General features: G+C 45.8%; 1 protein-coding gene across 1 annotated transcript; it reads left to right on the plus strand.

Annotated features, from left to right (window-relative positions):
- Nucleotides 1-13,423: 13,423 nt before the first annotated feature.
- T265_00797 (hypothetical protein) lies at nt 13,424-19,573 on the plus strand (the record flags this gene model as incomplete). The annotated part of the gene is made up of 8 exons (XM_009164669.1): nt 13,424-13,488; nt 13,977-14,120; nt 14,161-14,305; nt 14,358-14,402; nt 15,861-15,941; nt 15,986-16,054; nt 19,319-19,423; nt 19,466-19,573. 8 exons carry the CDS (start codon nt 13,424-13,426, stop codon nt 19,571-19,573), a joined length of 762 nt encoding a protein of 253 aa, XP_009162933.1.

Here is a 19,573-nt window from a genome sequence, read left to right on the forward strand (position 1 = left end):
CATGCCAGCCAAACTGTCACGAAGGTCTAGGAGAAGCAGCACTAATGTCGAACCCTGAAACCGTTTGAATAAAGTGTCACCCGAACTGGAGGTTACGGTGCACCGAATGCCTAAGAAAATCCCTGGATATCTGCAGGCATGCACACGGCCACCATCATACTTGACACCATCCGCTCACCAAGAATTAGAACTGAGGTACCGTCAAGCTGCTTCTCAAGACCCAGTGTCTGTTCTTTAACCGATCGTCATTAACTTCAGGGAGAATCGGCAATCCTAGTAAATGGACGGAAAATATCACCTACGCCAGAGTTGTCTATACCTGCCTAAAATAAACCAATGGCGTCGCCAATTGAAATATGTTAGCTTCCTTTCAGCCAAACTGTATCATCCATTACGTTGACACTTAAAAAACCCACGTTTATCCTGCCCCCATTTGTAACCTCCGACCAACTTTTGCGTTCAGTGCGTGTATATGAACTGGCGTTTATTTCTCCTCACCAATTCACTCATCTGGCCTTGAGGTCATCCGGCCATTTGTGGCTGTCTTCTTGCACATGTGACTGTCTAACGTGGGAGCCTGTTTGCTCCTTTTTCCTTCGTACGTTTTAGTCCAAATGAACCAATTGTTTTGGACGAGTATCAACTGTCGAGTTTTGTATAATATGTGAATTTGTCTTAGATTAACAGTACCGTACGGAAACTCCGCCCCGAATTTGCTTCGTCTTCCTGGAGGTTCTGGTTTACGCGTCACCCGAAGATACCGTTCGCCCTTAGACGTACAATCGGCAATGCAATCCACAGCTCAGCTGACAAGGCCACCAACCGGACCCCAGCCCCTAATCAGGAAAAATTCACCATACAAAGAAGCATCTAAAACACTGACCTGTCAGTGATTCCCCTAAAACACCTGTTGCTCTGACTTCTGGCGGAGATGTTGCCGATGTGGTTCCTCTAATGTGCTTTTATACAGGCCGCACTGACCCTTTCAACAAGTCTTCCGAAGTAAGGCAGATTGTTGGGGATGGGAATCTTCTTGATTGTTCTCGCCTAGTTGCGGCTGATATCTCATATCTCTAACATAGAGGCTGCACATTTTGAGTCCAATGCAGCGTAAAATTATGTTCGTCCTTCACGAAAAAAGATATTGCTCTTTTCGCACTTGTGTAGCTGTGCCCGACAGTGGACACTGTCTGACATACAATGCTGTTCCATACTTATATATCCTCTTTCAATCCCCCCATGCCACCACGAAGCTCATCCAAATTTCAGAGGATACGAAGTCAACAGAAGCAAACGTTCACAACCTAACTGAAGTAAACTCGAATAAGGCGCGGGGTTGGTTCATGGTTGAGGTGGCAGATTTTGACCACGCTGGTGTGGTTTTTGTATCTTTTTTGATCCCATTGTAATATAAAGTATCTTGTCGATCACGCATTTGTACCGTTCCACGCGATACAAACGGGTCACGTACTCCGACTTCCTCTTCTGATTTTGCACTTACAGCAGTCAATCACAAGCTTCCGGTATCAAAACATTTCAGGCTATCCTCAGGATATATTATGTGTGAGAACTATCCAGAAGAAGACCCACCGAAAACCATGATTAGATCATCACTTATTCACAGACTTAGGCTAAAGACGGTCTATCTTAAAAGGAACAGTTCCTAGTGATTCTGTTCGGTCTGACCTCTTTAATATTGCACACGCAATCTAGCATTATTATTTTTATCTTTTTGCCACACTCCCACTGAAGCAGATTTTTGGGTTTCCAAACCACTGCCCTGAGCATTTCTTCCACGAGTTTCTCATACAGCCCCTGAGCACAACCACTTCTCCTGTAATCTTATGGAAAGCTTCTCATATGCTTGATTCTGAGCCTGGAGGCTGCATTGCATCGGTTGATTGCAGTATTAGCGTTCCGATTAGAATACCGTGGAAAGCCGTGGAGAGCATTCCCGAGCGATGTGGATGAAGTACATAACAAGCACCATGACACCCCCGTGCAAAACGGAGTAAACCAAATTTCTCCTGTGTTACTAATATTGTCTCCATAGGCAGTAGAAAAGGGACCAATATTGAATGCAACATTATTTGGATTTGTAGTCTTTTAGACGATTTTTTAGATTTTACGAGTCAGCGAACCCAAATAGTACAGCATTTATTGAAAAATGTCGCGTAATACCCTAAGATTGTCTGCTAAACTTTTGTTGTAAATTATCCTTCCCCGCATCAGTCGTCATTACCTACTTTGAATATGCTGAGTGGAGGTCGTCCAGGCAGGTGACCCTGGTCTTCTGGGGAAATAGCACCCCAGGTTAAATTTTCGATACTGACGCCAAGCTATTGCCGATTTTTCATTCCGGTTTGTTTGTTAGCCGCTGAACCGTACTTTGCATTGTTCAATCTCCCACTCAAGATGTTACTCCGCTAGCAAACAGCCGGTACTTCTTGACTTCATATTGGTTGGCGGGCGGAAAACGCAATGAAACAAGATTAAAAATGATTATTTTCAAGTGTGGCAAAACGGCCGCGCCAATACTCAAGGATTATCTGGAAGAGCGATGAAGAATTGTCGCGGGCTCCAATGGGCTTCGAGAGCTTCACAAATCTTCGTGCAGTCCAGAGAATGGGTTGTATCATTTCGCACATTCATGGAGCTTGCGCTTCAAATTCAGCGGCGATAAGCACATTTGCCCGACATTCAGAGCCTGTTCCGGCCACTACATGTTTAATGGCCACTTGGGGAGACTCATTCGGACTTCTCATCCGTTCGTGTCCGTTAGAGCCTATTCCAAGTATCAAGTCTCCCCATATACCCGCAGCCATCGCCTTTGAACCGTTATCTGTGTCTTCGGATTTCACCTGCATTGCCTTTTCCAGACCGTCTTTTTCCGCTCTTATAGGCTGTCCCAATCCACTATTTTAAGTCACCGTGTTGTAGACCTTTATTCAGTTATTTAAAGGCCAATCATTTTGTTTTCGCAGCCTACTCAACTTTGCATGACAAAGACTAGTCAGGAGACATAACACCTCCCACGATCCACAGTCTGATGGGCAGGTTCGAGAACCCCACTAAACACTAGGGGGCTGTATCATCAGATATCGTCCATTCAATGGCGCTTCATGCGTGCACAACCACCGACTGCTCCCCACAAGGACGGATTTGAAGCACACGCTCCACTCAACGAATAGCACCTTACTACCCACTTGGCCAAGTGCCTCTAAGCTTGCCTCTAAGACATGACAAGCCGCCAAGCTATGACCCACTTTCGAATGCAAGTGAACTTTTGGTGGGCATTTCGTGGTGGTTAACAGCCCTAGGAAGCCTCTAATGAGCAAAGCAAACTAATAAGGTCAGACTGATTATTCCGCTGACCACCACACAAAAAATAGTTCACTTTCCCGATATTCCAATCTGCAGTTGGTGTGTTATCAATCGGTCGATGTGAAAAGATTGGCCCGGTGTTTGCAGCTGAAATTTTTGTTCATGATGATGCATAAAGATAACCGGTTCAATTCAGCCAGCACATCCATAACAGACACGCAAGAATTTCATAATGTGCCAACAGATATTAAGCGATATTTCGAAACGACGCTCGTCCCCTAAAGATGCAAATGTATTGCCCTATTCATTCAGGTTGTCAGCAGACACTACATCGTCCACAGAGATGCCAACTAAGAAGTCGCTACATACACCGTCATTCGCTCCGACAGGAAGTCGAGGGTACGCAGTAAAGTGAATAGTGTCGATGCAAGTGCTCTATTAGAGGCCTGCTCCAACCACATTCGTAATGGTCAATATCCCAAGGTTCATGTCGTTCCATGGTCTCTGTCCCGGTAGAAGCAACCAAGTGGACTTGTAAAGTCTTTCAGGCTCCGTTGTCAACTCATGAACCGACCAACCACTCCACCTGATGCACGGTTCAGTGGGCTAAATTGTCTTCTGGTATACCAGGTGGATGTCCTAAACAGAGTAACTCGAAGTGAACTCCCGATATACACAGGGGAGTGAATTTCCTAGACATCCAGGTTTGTATTCCATTATAACTTATCTGATGGTCCAACCTGATCAGCGCAATTGCGTTGATGAATGGAGACTCAAGCATTCTAGGGAACCGATGGTCAAACATGGACATTCCGCACGCAGCTGCTACGTTTCGGATGCATCAATTTGAACAGGGCGCACGTCAGCATTTCATTCTATACCCTTGAAAACCAAACTGATGTCACTTTGTGAGCAAAAGGCCCCGGATACGCTTCGACCCCCGAGCTGCTGAAAGCAGCATGGAGGTTACGATATTGCGGTTACAATATTAGAAAGGTCAGATGGAACTGACTAACTAAGAATTGTTCTCGTTAGAATAGTTCGTTGGCCCAGGTCTGCGAATGAATAATAATCCAATCAGGCGTTCTCTTCTCAGTCTGAAGAGTTTTGATACCAGAGTTAGCCCAAGAGGCTCGTGAATGGCCGCTGTGCGCGCGAGCAAAACAAGCAAAACGATCAATCATGGTAAGAATCTGAGTGAAACCGTTTGATGGGAAAAGTATACCAACGATGTCATGATGAGCGTGTGAATCCAGCATCAGGAACTGCAAATGGGCCGAGAGGCAAGTTTGTACTCGCATTTGTACAAATGCACTTTTTTGCTGTTTTTCGCATTCAAACAAAAAACGGTTATGCAATTGAAAAATACGTAATGTTATAATGGAAGCTAAAGGAATATACAAAACATCACAACAAACAGCAAGAATAATGCGCAACTGGTGATAGTTGCTGGTACTGTGGAGTGCGCGGACACTGGTCGGTGTCACGAACAGCATACATTATCGGATGCATATATGGTCCCCCCCGAACCGGTACGGACAGCTGCACAGTTATTGCTGCTTCCTGAGGCGAACATATCAAGCTGAAGCAAGATCAAATTGTATGAACTTGAATTTAGTGGTCGAAAGCAAAACAAGATGGGGTAGAACAACAGTCATCATGCCTGACACATGACAACAAAACTGCAAAATGCGGAAAATGAGGAACATAGACATTAGATCGTGCGAAGCAGCAGAATTGGCGTGATCCATCACGGCACTCAGTATTCGCACAATGTAACAGAATTTTTGAAAGATACGACTTGCCCTGTTGCATTAAGAGAAAGAGGCAATTTAGTTCAGAGTACAAGTCCAAACTTTTTATCCCTTCGTTGCTTCCGGGTTACGACTTGCCCTGTTGCATTAAGAGAAAGAGGCAATTGAGTTCAGAGTACAAGTCCAAACTTTTTATCCCATCCGTGCATTCCGGGTTACCAGCGATGCTAGTAAAATATTCCATTAGAATTTTTCCGCCAGAGGTACAGTTGCTGCAGCGGACAACGATATTAGGTGAAACGTGAACGTAGATTAGCGTGCTTCTTTGTTTGACCGCATGCGCAACATAATGCAATATTTATGCGAAGAATGTTTATTCCACTTCCAGAGATGTTGCAGCTAACAGCATTCTACGTCCAAAGGGTTCCATCCGACGTGTCAATTTGAACTGAAAACTAAAACCACTACTGAGGCCTCGTTACATGGAACCTTGAGTCGCTGACCAGGGTCACGCAAAGCGTAAGTGAGGATAACTGAGTGATGGAATTAGCAATATGGATAATGGGTAGTTGGAACCTCAGAATCAGTGTGCAAGCAAATTGTATAGATGCAATGGTGCCACCGTTGGAGTGGAGTTGGGTGCAAGAACTTCCTAGGAAGGTGAAGTGGTGCTAACACACAGGACTGACGTTGAGAGACAGGATGTGTGACCGGTCCTTTGAAACCAACGAAAGTTTATTATCGGCTCTACTGGGAGGAGACTTGGATTCGAATGAATAGCTAGGTAAATGACAGCTGAATGATTCGGCAGAGCTGCAAGTGCGAATGACGCTCAGGCCGAAAAAGGTCGTTCAACCGAGGAGCCCAACCTTGAATCTTTGAATGTCGTGGGAACATACCATTTTGCATCATTCCCGACGTTCACCGGTCAACCCACGTCCTTCGTTATAGCCATTTACAGTTCTCGATCCAGTGCTTGTGTTGCTGTTAGCGGGAACACATTCCTAACACCACGATCCTCTCGGACGTGTTATTACTTGGGGGGATGGCCATGTGTCCTCCGCAACCCTCAAAACTTGCCTATCCCTCGACCAGAATAGACCTGTCCAATATATCGCTTCCTTATTCGCTCGAAATTGCAATCCGTATAGGATTAAGCTTATGATACTAGATCCCCAAGAGTAATGGCGAGTGCATCGCAGTGAGTGCACCTATAAGCAGTCCAACCTACAACAGCGCAACAACTACATTAAAAGGACTGGATGTGCCCAAGGTGATACTTCAGCCAGGCCAGAATACCTGTGGCAGATCTTCATTAAAAAACCCTAAATAGGTGGCAAGGGGACAAATCTCTCCGATCTCTGCTTTGTATCGCTATATTAGAATGGAATGAGCTTTCCCATCATTCGTGGATAGCTCATTTACTTCCATTTGTAACTCGTCCTAATTGTCTCATTCCCGTCCAGTCTACTCATCTCCGTTGTTGGGTTTCTGGCCAGAAGGCCTGACCCACAAGGCAGTTGGAGAATTTCGGTTTTTGTTCGGGGGTACTGGCCCTGATCTCTGACTCTAAACTTTGAACAGTGAAGGAGTAGCAGCTGGAGTCTTCTTGCGAGACCCCCCGGATCCAGTGACTCTGTAGTTTCTTGGCAGCAGACGGCCCGGCCCCAGGGCGAGAACTAAGACAACTCCCATACTTCTGAATTCGCTGCTTACGACAGTGCCTTCTGAACAGAGGCATACTGGTTTTAAAATATTTCGACCGTTACAGTCAGCCGTTGGGTGACCAGTATCGGATTTTAGGGCAAAAAATTTCCAACACACACCCGAGGTGAAAGGCAGCATCACCGTCTCTATAATCAATGAAATACAGGATGCCCGGAAAACTTCCGATTGCGTTAACATCTGCTCCATGGAACAGTGTCGCTTTTCTTCCAGAACGCGTCGTGGCACGATCCCTCGCGGTGTGGGGATTCACCGTTCTTCGTCTGGCTGTTCACAGTTAAATTCCCAGCATGGTTAAACTTATGAGGCTGAGTTCCAGCTTGAGTAGCCCGCAGGATCACTTCACTGCCGAAGCCGAACACCACGATAAGGTGACAGCTTGTGGTCACCAACCCTCGCATTCGTCTCAGCCATAGGTCACGCTGTTGTCGTCCAATCCACTCCCGTAATCTTCGTTGTCGGCACTCGAATTTCCATAGTTTCTTGTCTACCTCCTTGAGACAGCAGTCGAAAACAACTTTTCTCAAAGCAGCTCTTCTTTAGGTGGTTTCCGACCTCGCTTCTCTCACCACAGCTTCACCACCGAATCCTACTTCCCCAGCCCATCAACTCGTCTCCACTTAAAAGCAATTACGATGTCGCGACTCCTAACCCGGCGTTACAGACCTGTCAATCCTTAATCCAAAAGACCGTTTCAATTCTTATTCTCATGCCTTTAAGCGCAGCTGACCTCTTGCCTGGGCTCATTCATCCTGTGAATCCAGTCCTCACCCCGGCGGTCCAAACTGCTACATTGGTTGCGACTCGCAACTTCCAAAATGCTGGCATCCCGCGGTTAGAAAAGCTGTTCCTCTGAATCTCAATTCTCGTTCACCACTGACGAGCAAAAGGTCCCCTATCAAGACTCTAAGAAACTACTGATCCGCCCCCAAATGTATCACTCGGGACCCGTCCCATACTCCTATTATCGGTGCTCACTTAATATCGTCCGCACAACTAGCACACATTCGCCAACCCCCAGCATTCCCCATATCACCAACTTATTCGAAACACTAGCACAATACTTCGCACCCTTCCGGCATTCTTCAACCTTCATTTCATGCGTGTACCCAAAAAATTATTTTTAAGTCACTTACTGCCTCAGGTCCTCTGGGTTTGTCTGCCATCTGAGTTAAGGCTCTCCCCCAGCCGCTCAAGCAAAACCTCTTTAGTGCCGATCAAATGTCCTTCACGCACTTGAGCCCAGGCTTGCCCATCGGTATCTTTTGAGTCAAATCCATCAGCCGTTTCCGCAAATCAAACATTTCTAGCGTACCGCTAAAGCAATAATGTCAGTAACACGATTTAAATCGCCACGCTAACGGAAGTAGTTCCCTTCACGTCTTCACACTTGATAATGGTTGCTGGGTCTTTATTGCCTTACACCGTACTATCAGACTGTTAGGGGGAATTGCGAACCGACACCGCGGAGCCCATTGACTAGAAAATGTTCTCAGCGGCGAAACCTTTGCGAGTAGAATAAAAAAATGGCGCCAAAATTTTGCATTTCGTTACGTTTGTGCTCAAACTGGAAATCATTTTAAGCGTTGCTGAGACCCCCAGGTGCCTAGATGGGACTTGAAAGTTCAGACACGTACTCCAAACCCATTTGCCAATCACTTTTAGTCCATCAACGACACGTCGTAGCCTTCAGAATTTGCATCACATTGTGCGAATTCCGAGCGCCGATACTGCATTCGCGCTCGCAGCTGGGTACTGCTATCGTCAAGATGTCCATCCCGCACACGATTAGCCAGAAGACCGGACTGTTGCCAGTTTAGCATCAAGCTGAGGTCTGATTGGCCGTAAGTGTGGACCCACCAGCCAATCACGACCAAGTACCCAAGTGCCAATGCCGCATCCAGAAGACGTCGGAATTTCCAGCTTATTGTCACCGCACTGTACACGTGTTCTTGCCTGATTCTTGGCGTTAATGCACGTTGTGCACCTCTGGTGGTTTTTGTGACGGGAACACTAGCTTGGGCGGTCCGGACCGAGGACCAACCCGAGACTTTTCTGTTGTCACACAGATGGCGATCTCAGGGCACGAATCAGTTCGAATTAATTTTCTGTACGAGTGCGCTTGTGGTATATGAGCTTATGCACAGTGCATCCACATATCCCCGGTGCGTGTAACCCTTACCCCTGTATCGCCCTCCTTTAAATTGCTGGGTGCTCACGGACCCTTAGTCTTATGTACCACCCTTCCTGACCCAATTTTTACATCAACCTTTCCGCTTTTAGCCATTTCCACTTCATGATGCTTGGTAATTCCAACTTCCCAGCCATAAAACAGATTTTCCACCTCGTTTAGTTTTCGATCGGGTCCATATACTCTACTAGGTGGTACTGACCCTGCTGCAGCCATGGTTCCGCTACGAGTGACTTCCGTTGCTAGACCTTATATTCACAATCGAGCGATCAATTATATCCAAGGTCGGATTTCGCTCCTAAGCCCAATTGGCCGCGCTATGCTATCACGGAAAATACACTGAAAAATTACCGGAGAACTGCGCCTCCACATAGCAGATATTCGCCCCTTAGCCTGACCAAGGCTCTCCGACCCCTGTCCTGAAAGCCAAAAGCTCGAAATCGCTACCATGATCTAGGAAGCTTGCCAGTTCCAAATTCCCGGCCATCACCGTCGCCGTAAATACCACAATTTGCTCTGAAAAAGCATACTGTGGGCGCCGTAAATACCACAATTTGCTCTGAAAACTCCTCAGTCAAAAAAGCATACTGTGGGTGCGTTGCGCCCGAACCCAATGTGCAGTCAATTGTTCAGCCGCTGTGATGGCGTTTCAGGTTGGAGACGCATCCTACGACGTCACTTGGTGCCATCTATCGGGCCATCTTAATTGCTTCATACACCAGCTACCTCTATTCCTCTCCTCACATCACGTATTTCTTCTCACCTACGCCGCCACAATGTGAATTCTCCGCCTACATGCAGCATCATTAGGGTTAGTCGCTTTGTTCGTTTCGCCTGATGTTCGGCTGCAAGTTATGCGCGTTCACCTTGAGTAACGACCATAAACACCATACTGATGCGGAAGCTTCCGACCCCTATGTCACGAAGCAGTTGAGTTTCCCAGCTGGTTTCAGGTTTCCATCAGATGCATTAGCAAATTTATGCGGTCGATTGGTTGCTTTCCAATCACGTTCCGGGTTTGTTTTAAAATCAGATGGAGGTCAGATTCTGTATCGAGTCGGAAGGTAACCGGTCTACCATTGATGCACAGAGTGAAGAATTTTCGTCGACCTTGCGTGCGTTATTTCGTCATGCTGATATTGGCGCGAGCTCATGAAGTCATCTTTGCGGTATTCTTTCTTTTCGGTTGCACCTGTGGTTCCGGTGAGGATAGTGGCGTGAAACGTGCCATTCTTTACAAATTCGGTAAGGTGTGAGATCCGTTTATAATCTGACTGCTTCTTGGAGTTTATCTTGTACACCGTGTCTGACTGAATGGACTAAGGATGTTCAGTCACTACGGCATCATCCTTGGGGTTGGTAGGATGCTGGTGGCCAGTTTCTAAATTGTCAACTCCCGATATTGAACCGGGTCGCCTTACTTTCTTCATACTGTATGGTGGATAATTGAAAACACGCTACTGCCTGCGCATCCACTCTTCGTTTGTTCTTCGCCCCATTGCTAGCGACCTCCACTTAGACTCACTTTTAACGGTCGGTGTGCCCTTTCACCGCCCATGGCCGTTAGCTCCAATATCTACAGTTGGCTGGGTCGCCCCGACTGTAGACACTTCGAAATCATTCAAACACCGGTCTTCATTTCATCTGGAATTCTTAAGAGAGGATTCAAAACCCAGGTACAGTTGGTGAACTGGCCTCCCCATCGGTTTCCTCTCGTTTCTTGTTGCACACTTCTGGTGATCCAGAAACCGCTACGGCTGGTTCTGTTTGGTTTGGCGTTGTTCCAAGCCACTGAGCTGATGGATCTTTGCCTGAGTGGTTGCCATTTGGTAGTCGCATTTGTGCGGTCCGCTTGGCAGCGTCTGCGAGAGTATTCCGTAAACGCGCTGATAATCACTGGCTGTTCACATCCCAACAGACTAGTTCTAATACACTCAAAAACAGTTTTTACAATGTTTCGGCGCCTTATTGTAGTGGGCTAAGAGTTCAGACATTGTTGTAGCCCTCGGTACCATGACAACTATGTGGATTCGCGTCATGCACTTGTTCGTTGCTGGCTCCCGCTGTTCTTTTCAGAGGCGCGCAAGATACGCATACCTTGCCTGGTCACTAAGAGGCTCTCGACCTTGATGTGAAGCATACCTACACAAGCTACCTATTGAAGTCCCTTTCGGAAGCCACTTCTTCTGATGCTAACTCTTACACTGAAGGGTGCTATCTAAAACCCTGCAAGATGCTTGGCACTCTGCTTGTGGGCAGACGCAACCACAACTAGATCTAAGCACTGCATCTTAAGCAGCCCTCCGAAATTGCTCGAAGGTCGGACACGTATTCCTCTTCGTCGAGTGTAAGGTCGAAGAACTATCAAACATCTGTGCGTATCGAGAAGATGGGTGGATCCGGAAAGCAGAAAAGATGGAGGCCAGAAACTATTCTAGCTTATACGCACAACAGGCTCAAAGAAGCTTCCCGTAAGTGAAACGGTCGATGTAAACTGTTAGCCGATATCGGAGAGCACGCAAATGGTTGGACTGAACACCCTCAACTGGACCCCCTCTTATTCCCCACAAAAAGTAGGAAGTGCATGCACTACCTAAAAAGCTTAACGAGGCCTTCTCCAGCATGTCTTTTGCGCCCATGAATTGCAAAGCTATGTTACTGGACGTACGGTCTTTGAAAGTGCCTCCAAATTCAATGAGTGACACGAGACTGGAACGTATCTCGGAAATTGTATTGGCTCTGACGGTATTGCAAAGACAAAGTATCCGCATGGATCTCGAGGGTTTGAATTAGGATTACCAGTTTGCACCGCCTGTGGAATCAAAAAGGCGTATCGCCTAGTCTCAAAGGACGTGTATGTCAGACTACAGTGCGGGATGTATTTGCGTAAAACTGTGAGAGTTCACCTTTTCGGACAGATCTGAAACATCTCCGGGTTTTCCACCATCGACGTGTCAGAACTTTAGCTGGGACTAGCTGAAGCCAGTGGATCCGGAATAAGAAGCAGTCAGTGCTTCACTCAAAAAAATGTTCTAGAACTGTAACTTAAAGTAATTGGTCCATGTGTTGCGCATGCTGGGACGAGTGCTGTTTTCCCCGTCCGATTTCGAGTGGCGGAAACCTAGGGTTGGACGGAATTTGACATAGCAGAATGGATTGAAACCTGTTGCAAAAAGTTTGGGCGCTGTTAGTGCTTCGCGCATCCCAGGATGGGGTCTACGTGGCCCCTTATGTCTGGTTGAAGACACTAAGCGATTGTTTGTAGTAGGCAAGCCCTAGTTATTCCTCCCTTCCCCATTTCCTTTTCTCCATAATAAGGCTTTATTCGAACAAATTGACATGTTTGTGCGGCAGTGAAGCATCAGTGCTCTCATATGATGTTCCTGTCGGTGGTGGCGATCATGGTCTCAGGCCTTAAGCACCCACATTCTTTTTTGACCACACCGGTACACGTATCAGATCTCCAGTATCTCACTTGGTGGTCCCGAGTTCGAGATAGCCCGTTGGTTAAGGCGCAAACTTACTGACCGGAAGATCAGTGGTTCAAACCTGTCTTAGGTATCTCGGCTGCTCCTGTCTAGGCTTGGGCAACCTGGCAGTATCTCTGTCCTCGTGCTTTCTTCGAGTGATATGGTAGCTAGGTTCCAGGGGGTTGTTACGGCTGGTCAGTTGTTATTTATTTATTTTGCAATTCTCAGATATTGATGGTGCATATTGGACAAGCGTCTCTGTTTGCCAAATACTTTGGCAGGACCTTGTTGATGTCTGTAAGAGTTTAGGGAGTATGAAATTTGGGAACCGATCGTGTTCAGCTATTCGCGATTTCCGAACAACCATCCGAAATTCCCATGCGTCATCATGTCCTCATATTCCTTGAACCAACTTTCGAGAGTTCGTTGAGATTCAGCGTCAAGATTGAAACTGATGATCCTAGTCGCAGCAGCATCTGTAGAAGAGGACAGAGACCCAGCTGTTTTTTTCACATTTACCGAAATATTTCTGATCATATTTTCAATAAGCCCCGTTTTAGCCTCTTAAACCTGAAATGACGACAATTTTCAACAGGTGTTCTGGCTGCGAAACGTGGCCTCCTCGTGCAAAGGAACTGTGACGTCTTCGAGCCTTCGATCACCACTGTCTCAAAATGATAGCTCATGTAGCCTGGTATTTGTGAACCCGTAACAGGGAAGTTGGAAAGGGAGTATTCGGTTGTGTGACGGAAGCTTCCTTCGAAGAATGTGTCGAGCACCAGAAGCTGTGTTTAAGCTTCGCACTTCGCCTGCCGAATCATCGTTTACCGAAAAGAGTGCGTTTTGCCGTGCCCAATCCAGAATGACGGAAGCAGGAAGGTGGCTAATCTTCAACCTGGCAGACGAGTATGAGAGAGATTAAGAAAAGTCAGAGTAGTGTCAGTGTGACGCCTTCCAGAATGTGGACCGCGTGTTTTCTACTGTTTTTCGCTGCGCCGCAAGATATGGCTGCTAATCAGTGTCGGTGGTTTTCCTATTGTCATTTCCTATCTGTCTGGAAGTGTAGGCACCCCGGAATGGTTGTGGTAGGCTACCACTACGTCCCTCATCCATCACTTTTATTCTTTTCTTCACATTGAGGCCCTCAAATAAATCATGTTTGTGTGGCAGCGAAGCACTATTGTTGAACGTTGATGGTGACCATGATGTTCTGAATTGTAATGTTACTCAACTCGTCTCTAGGTCTATTCATATTTTGGCTCCGCCGTGGTTTCATTGATTCTCGTAGCATTTCTCTCTTATTTGGGCAACTTTGCAACTTCATGGGGAGACCGCCATTTCGCTAACCTCAAGTTTTTCTAATTTCTGATTTCCGGCTCTTTGTTGTGTATTCAGTTTCGCTATGTTGACTACATTAACGTACAAACTAGCCGATGCGTGTCAGCTGTGTTGAAACCGTCTGTGTTTGTTTTCCCTTTGTCACAACACCGTTTTTTTCAACAGCATTTCTAGGAGCTTGAACATAATGAGTGACTCCGATTCTTCAGACTGTGACCTACTTGTGCAAGCACTTCCAGTGCCGGACATGGAATCCGATGAACCCCCCGACATCCAGAAGGCAATGACCTCTCCGGAAGAATATATTCGTCTTGTTCGGTAACCAAGTTCCACTCACTGTTATTTATCTTGTTTCCAGATACGAAGCCGCTAGCTATCCATCTGTGCTACACGCCCCGATCGACGCCGCAGACGTTTGTTCCTCTGCACTCGCAACGAACAATAATGCATCTGTCTCTCCTACCTTCGTTTCAGACGCTCACGATGATCTTCTGGCTACCTTTGTTGATCTTGTTCAAGCAAGTATCTCTTCTAACCTTTGATACTATTTTTCAGGAGTATAGAGCTTTAAAATCTCTTGTAACTGAAGACTGCAAGCAGGTGAGCCTCTTCTACCTCATGGTTATTCGCTGCGCCCCACTGAAATTTTCACCCGGAAAATGACTTAAGGGATCTTAATCTGGTTTCTCTTATTCTGCTCTTGTGATCCTCATACGTACTTGTTAGTATAGACAACTTAATTTAAAGTTGCCGATCCCCACAACCACTGGAGGTAATGCACTAGGGCGAATGGAATGTAAACCTTGATCGCCCTTCAGAAGAAGAAATAGGGTACGAAATAGCCGTACGGAAACGTGAGAAGGCGCCAGGACCGGATAGTCTGTGTCCATCCCTCTTCAAAGAAGACGGAAAATCCCTGGTGACCCACCTGACAAAGCTTATTGGTGTTATATGGGACGAAGAGAAAGTGCCTGCAGAATGGGGCATGTCGACGGTTATCCCCATCTTCAAAAAGGGTACGTGGACGCTATGTGAAAACCAGCGTGGCATCAGCCTGTTAACTGTGGCATCGAAGGTGCTCTCTGGCCTTATCCTTCGAAGGTTGACTGAACACAGGGGGGCAGATCCGTGTAAACCAAGCTGGGTTCCGTCCTGCAAGAGGTTGCATCGATCATATTTTCACCCTCCGACAGATTCTGGAACAGCGACACTGCTTCCAGAAAGCCAAGCCAGCGTAACCTATGCAGTGTGATAGAACCGGAATCCGCAGACGTAAATAGTGGGCTCACGTTTACTGGGAATTATTTCAACCTGATCAATCTGTCTTGTCTTCATGAGCGGTCCTCATCTGCAGTTAATGCGAGACAGCACATCATCCCAGCAGGTGGAGTAAGCCATGTAAAGGTAACCGAGTAGTCTGACCCTCTGTAATGTTCAACAGAGAGCGTTTGAGAACGTTTCTGATGGATTTATTGAGTGAGCTAATCCGAATCTATTGGCTATGACAGTAATTTCATTCAACACCTTGCTTTCTCCCGATTATCTTTCAAGTCGAAATGGACTGTATCGAGGCCTGAGATGCAACTTCGAACGAAATTCTAGTGACGTTTGGTGGCCACTTTTGTGATATCCTTGAAAAACCTCATGTTATTTTGGAGTGTTCTGCGTGTAAATGTCGTTGCTGGCTACCGGGCACAGGTAATTCACGAAACTTTCCTATCCTGTCCTGGAAGTTAGTTGGGCTCTTCGCTACCGGTTCGTACTGTTTGAATTGCACTTGTGTGGGACATTGCGTCGCCCAATATCAACCGCATCCTCATTTTGAACATTCCTTTGGGTAAGGCAAACGCCTGCTAAACTTCGTGGAAAGATTGACAATAAGTCGCTCGTGACCGCTCAACTCCGGTTCCAAAGATTACGGGATTAATAAGCAACATAGGATGAATCAACTTGGCGAACTTGACGCCTCGGAAAGCTCTCAATCCTATTTGTCTATCCTACAAATTTCCATTCCCGATCTGTTTTTTGCAACCTGTTTTTCTCATACATCCTTTTCAGCCGCTTTCTTCGGATTCGTTAGAAAATCCTGACCTACTGGATCAACCGCCTACTTTGCAATCGATTGCTCATCTAAGCAGGGTAACACTGTGAACTTTTACCCAAGTGTCGATAACCTATTTAAGCCGGAACTTTTTTCTGTGCTGGAACTCGTGGCCTCGAAGTGCACAAAGAAGCGTTGGAAGTCAAGTATGGTACGTCTTTCGTTCATTCACTGCCGAATTCTTCCATCTCTAATTTCGATTTTCCAACATTCCGGATCCCCATCTAATTACCACCTTTCTTGTTGCTTCAACCGAATTTGAGAATGTGTAGAGGCTATCTTGTAGCCTCCCTCCCTCGCGTGCATCCTCATCTGAAACACACCATTTCGAATCAGATAGTAGACACTGGTGACAATGTATCGACTTTGCGTCAATTTCTTGAAACCGTTTAATTTTTCCCGTCTGAATTAGGGTTTGACCGAGTCGAGATAGAACTTTTCAGTGGATATACGTACCCGGTGTATCGAGTGCGCCATTAGGTACTGTAGTGTTCCGTCTTCACAAGAAGCCATTCTAGAGCAACCAACTGGTTTCCAATTTCGAGGCGTTCCTTATTTGAAGATCCGGTCCAAAACGGAGCAGCAGACAAGCTATACCATGAGAATCTCATTTTATAACGTTATTGGATGAACTTATCATCAGTCGCCTTGGGGTCATGCAGTCATGCCTACATTTCCCTCTGGTTTCTGTCTATACGAATAGCTACTTGTTCGCATGCTTCTGGGTAGCCTTCGTCTTCTCAAAAATCTCGCGTACATGCACTCCACCCAGTTTTACCCATCTGTTTCGTTATCAGCTCCCCAATTCCTAACGGGTTTTGGACAATCATCAGTCTTCTGCGTATTCTTATCTAGCACTCAGTTCATTTCTAACTGGTCTACTTTAGTGGACTTCTTTACTATCATACCAGATCATCACAAATACTTTTTTCCCGAGATCTTATTCTTTTTTTCCTATTCAGACGCCATATTTTGCTTTCCCTTTGAGGTGGTTTTCGGTCTTGCTTAATCAGTAGCGGTGCCACTGGATACATTCACAGTGACTGTATGGTCTATCACGCAAAAAGACTAATATTTTTCTTGCATGTGGCGTGAATGTCCACCAATTCAGCAAACAGTCCTGTGCAATTTTGCTGGTTGACCTGTGCAGCACAGACGCAGATCTTCTACTTTAGAAAACTTGGCTTACGGTTGTATGTGGAGACCTATAGTGAGCAACCTAATGTTTTCACATTCCTTTATTTTTTCTATCTAGTACGTGTAGTCTTGAAATTACTTTTGACAAATTCCTCAAAATAAATAGTCTTCAGTTTTGGGTATAAAATTCCAGATATGGACTATTTCCAAGAAAGGCTATCATCACCACTTCAAATTGAGCTGAGCGGATGGATTTGAAATCCTCCGTTGAAGGTTGCGAATCGCTTGATTATTCTCAAATGATGCTACTTTAGTGGGAGGATGTATTGTTGTTAAAATTAGGGTGGTAAATTTTGCCGTTGTGCTGGTGTTATGGATAACACTTTTTTCCGATTTTCGGATACATGGATGCCTTGTTATTGTTTGGACTGCAGCACTAAGACCAAAGGCATACACGTGTTTATTCCTAATATGCATCGCCTCAGTTGGCTCCAACTGAGCCCAACCATACGTATCGACGGCGTTACGTCTCGTTTCGTCTTTGAAACCTCAGCCATTCGGCGGCATCCCGATTACGTTTTGAATGGGTGGCCTCCTGATGCAGTAGGCGAACCGCTCGCTGATCCACCCTCTCCAACCCAAACCCTATTTGGATCTGACTTGCTCACTAAGGTGTCCCAATTTTCGAGAAATACACACATTTGCAAATTAATTTGGTTTTCACAAGAGACTCATTTGAATCTCTCGTTTATGATACTCTACAACTTAATGTGCTGCACACAGGCCCCCTCATGATTCAGTTGGCGCGATATTCGAGATATCGCAGTATATTTTCACAAAGGAAACTACTCACAAGGTTGCTGTCGAAGAGTTTTCATCAAGGTTGCTGAAAACTTTTCGACGGCAACCTTGTGAGTAGCTCCCTTTACGTTCAATTTTCTTCAATGGACTAATTAGAGTGTGAATGCGCGTGAGAATATAAAGCTGTCAAGGCAACAACAGATGTATATTAGTTACTGACCTAGTAAGTTAATATGTCTAATTGGCCTAAGGTCGTGTAACCTATGGAGACTTTGTTTCAGCCTCAGTTTCACGGAAATTGTGCAATTTGTGCTTAGCTGTACCCTACGGAGAACAGACCTAAATTATCACGTCTGAACAGGTGAAAATGTTCACGCTTGACTGATGGGATTGGTTCGCCCAACTACCCTTTAGCTGTTCTGGTTGTATTGATCGGCTGACTCCCTTTTGTTATGGACTCATCTGAGTAATGGCGCCAGGTCAGGAGAAAGGCAGCTATAGCAAAAGTGGTGTGGATGTGAAGTGGAACAGAATCCTATTATCCTATTATTGTCAATGTTCCTCTCGCGTACAAAAAGAACGCTGGTTTAACGATCCACAATTAGTAATTGGCTGAGGTGTTCTAGCATAGAGCTTACTTATGAAGGGTGAGTTCGAATGCATAAATAATGGTACCCCGCCTGACAGGTTGATACCAACCATACCGCCTACGTATTACCACTCGCACTCAAACATGGATGCAATGTTTGGTTTGGCCCGTCGTCCTTTGGTTCGAACCCAAGTGCACACAATTCTGGTGGGATCGAGTGGTGACGAAACAATGGTCATGTCTGGCTAGAAATTCGCGAAAATGGTGGTCATCTGTTTACATGAAGCTTACGAATTTGTATGTAGCACTGGCCATTATCAGATCTAATGGAGCTTTAAGCTGGATGACGTGATTTTTCATGTTTTTGTAACTGGAAATATGGCTTTAACCTTTTTACCCTTTGCGCTTCATGAATCTACGTTTGTTGCCAAATATGAATGCGATCCGGTCGGTGTGTTCACCTTCTAATCATTTCTCTAGCACCCTCTTATCCCAGTGTGGTTGAATAGCGTTCAATCACCAGCGGGTTGTGAGTAGAGCGCAGCGCTCACAGGATATGCGCCCCACTTCTTTCCTAGACTTGGCAGTGAACGGAAGGGCTCCACACAAAGCGATAGATGTTTTTTTGCTAGTTGGTAATTCGTAGTTTGTGTTTATCAAGTTCGGTATTCTGTCAATCCGACTGACTCTCCCTGCAACAGCCGCATGACTACATGATTTCCATGAGAAGTAGTTTGTCCTTTTCTTGGTCCCAATTCACTTCAGTCACCTGTTGGACAAGATATTATTCACGGTTTTCTCGAAGTTATTACGGCGGGGTTGTGCTATATCTCTTCTACCATGATGCTTATACGGTTTGTATCGTTTTTTGCAATCCCAATTGTTCAGGCTGTTTGGATTCTGTCTTTGATGATGGCTTTGGAGCCTCCTCTGCATCCTGATATTCATCACTTGCTACGCACCATTGCCAGGCGGTGTCGTAAATTGAAAAAGGTAGGTCTCTTGTTTTTCACCCAATTGATTACTTATATGAAGGAGCTTGAATCGGATAAGAAAAGTTCGGAAGATGACCTGTTTTTCGGCCTCTGTCCAATTCTCGTCGCACGAAACTTTGGTCAGTTGGACCTTCTGGAGTCCGCCTGA

Source organism: Opisthorchis viverrini (genome assembly GCF_000715545.1).
Source record: "Opisthorchis viverrini unplaced genomic scaffold opera_v5_8, whole genome shotgun sequence".
Taxonomy (NCBI): domain Eukaryota; kingdom Metazoa; phylum Platyhelminthes; class Trematoda; order Opisthorchiida; family Opisthorchiidae; genus Opisthorchis; species Opisthorchis viverrini.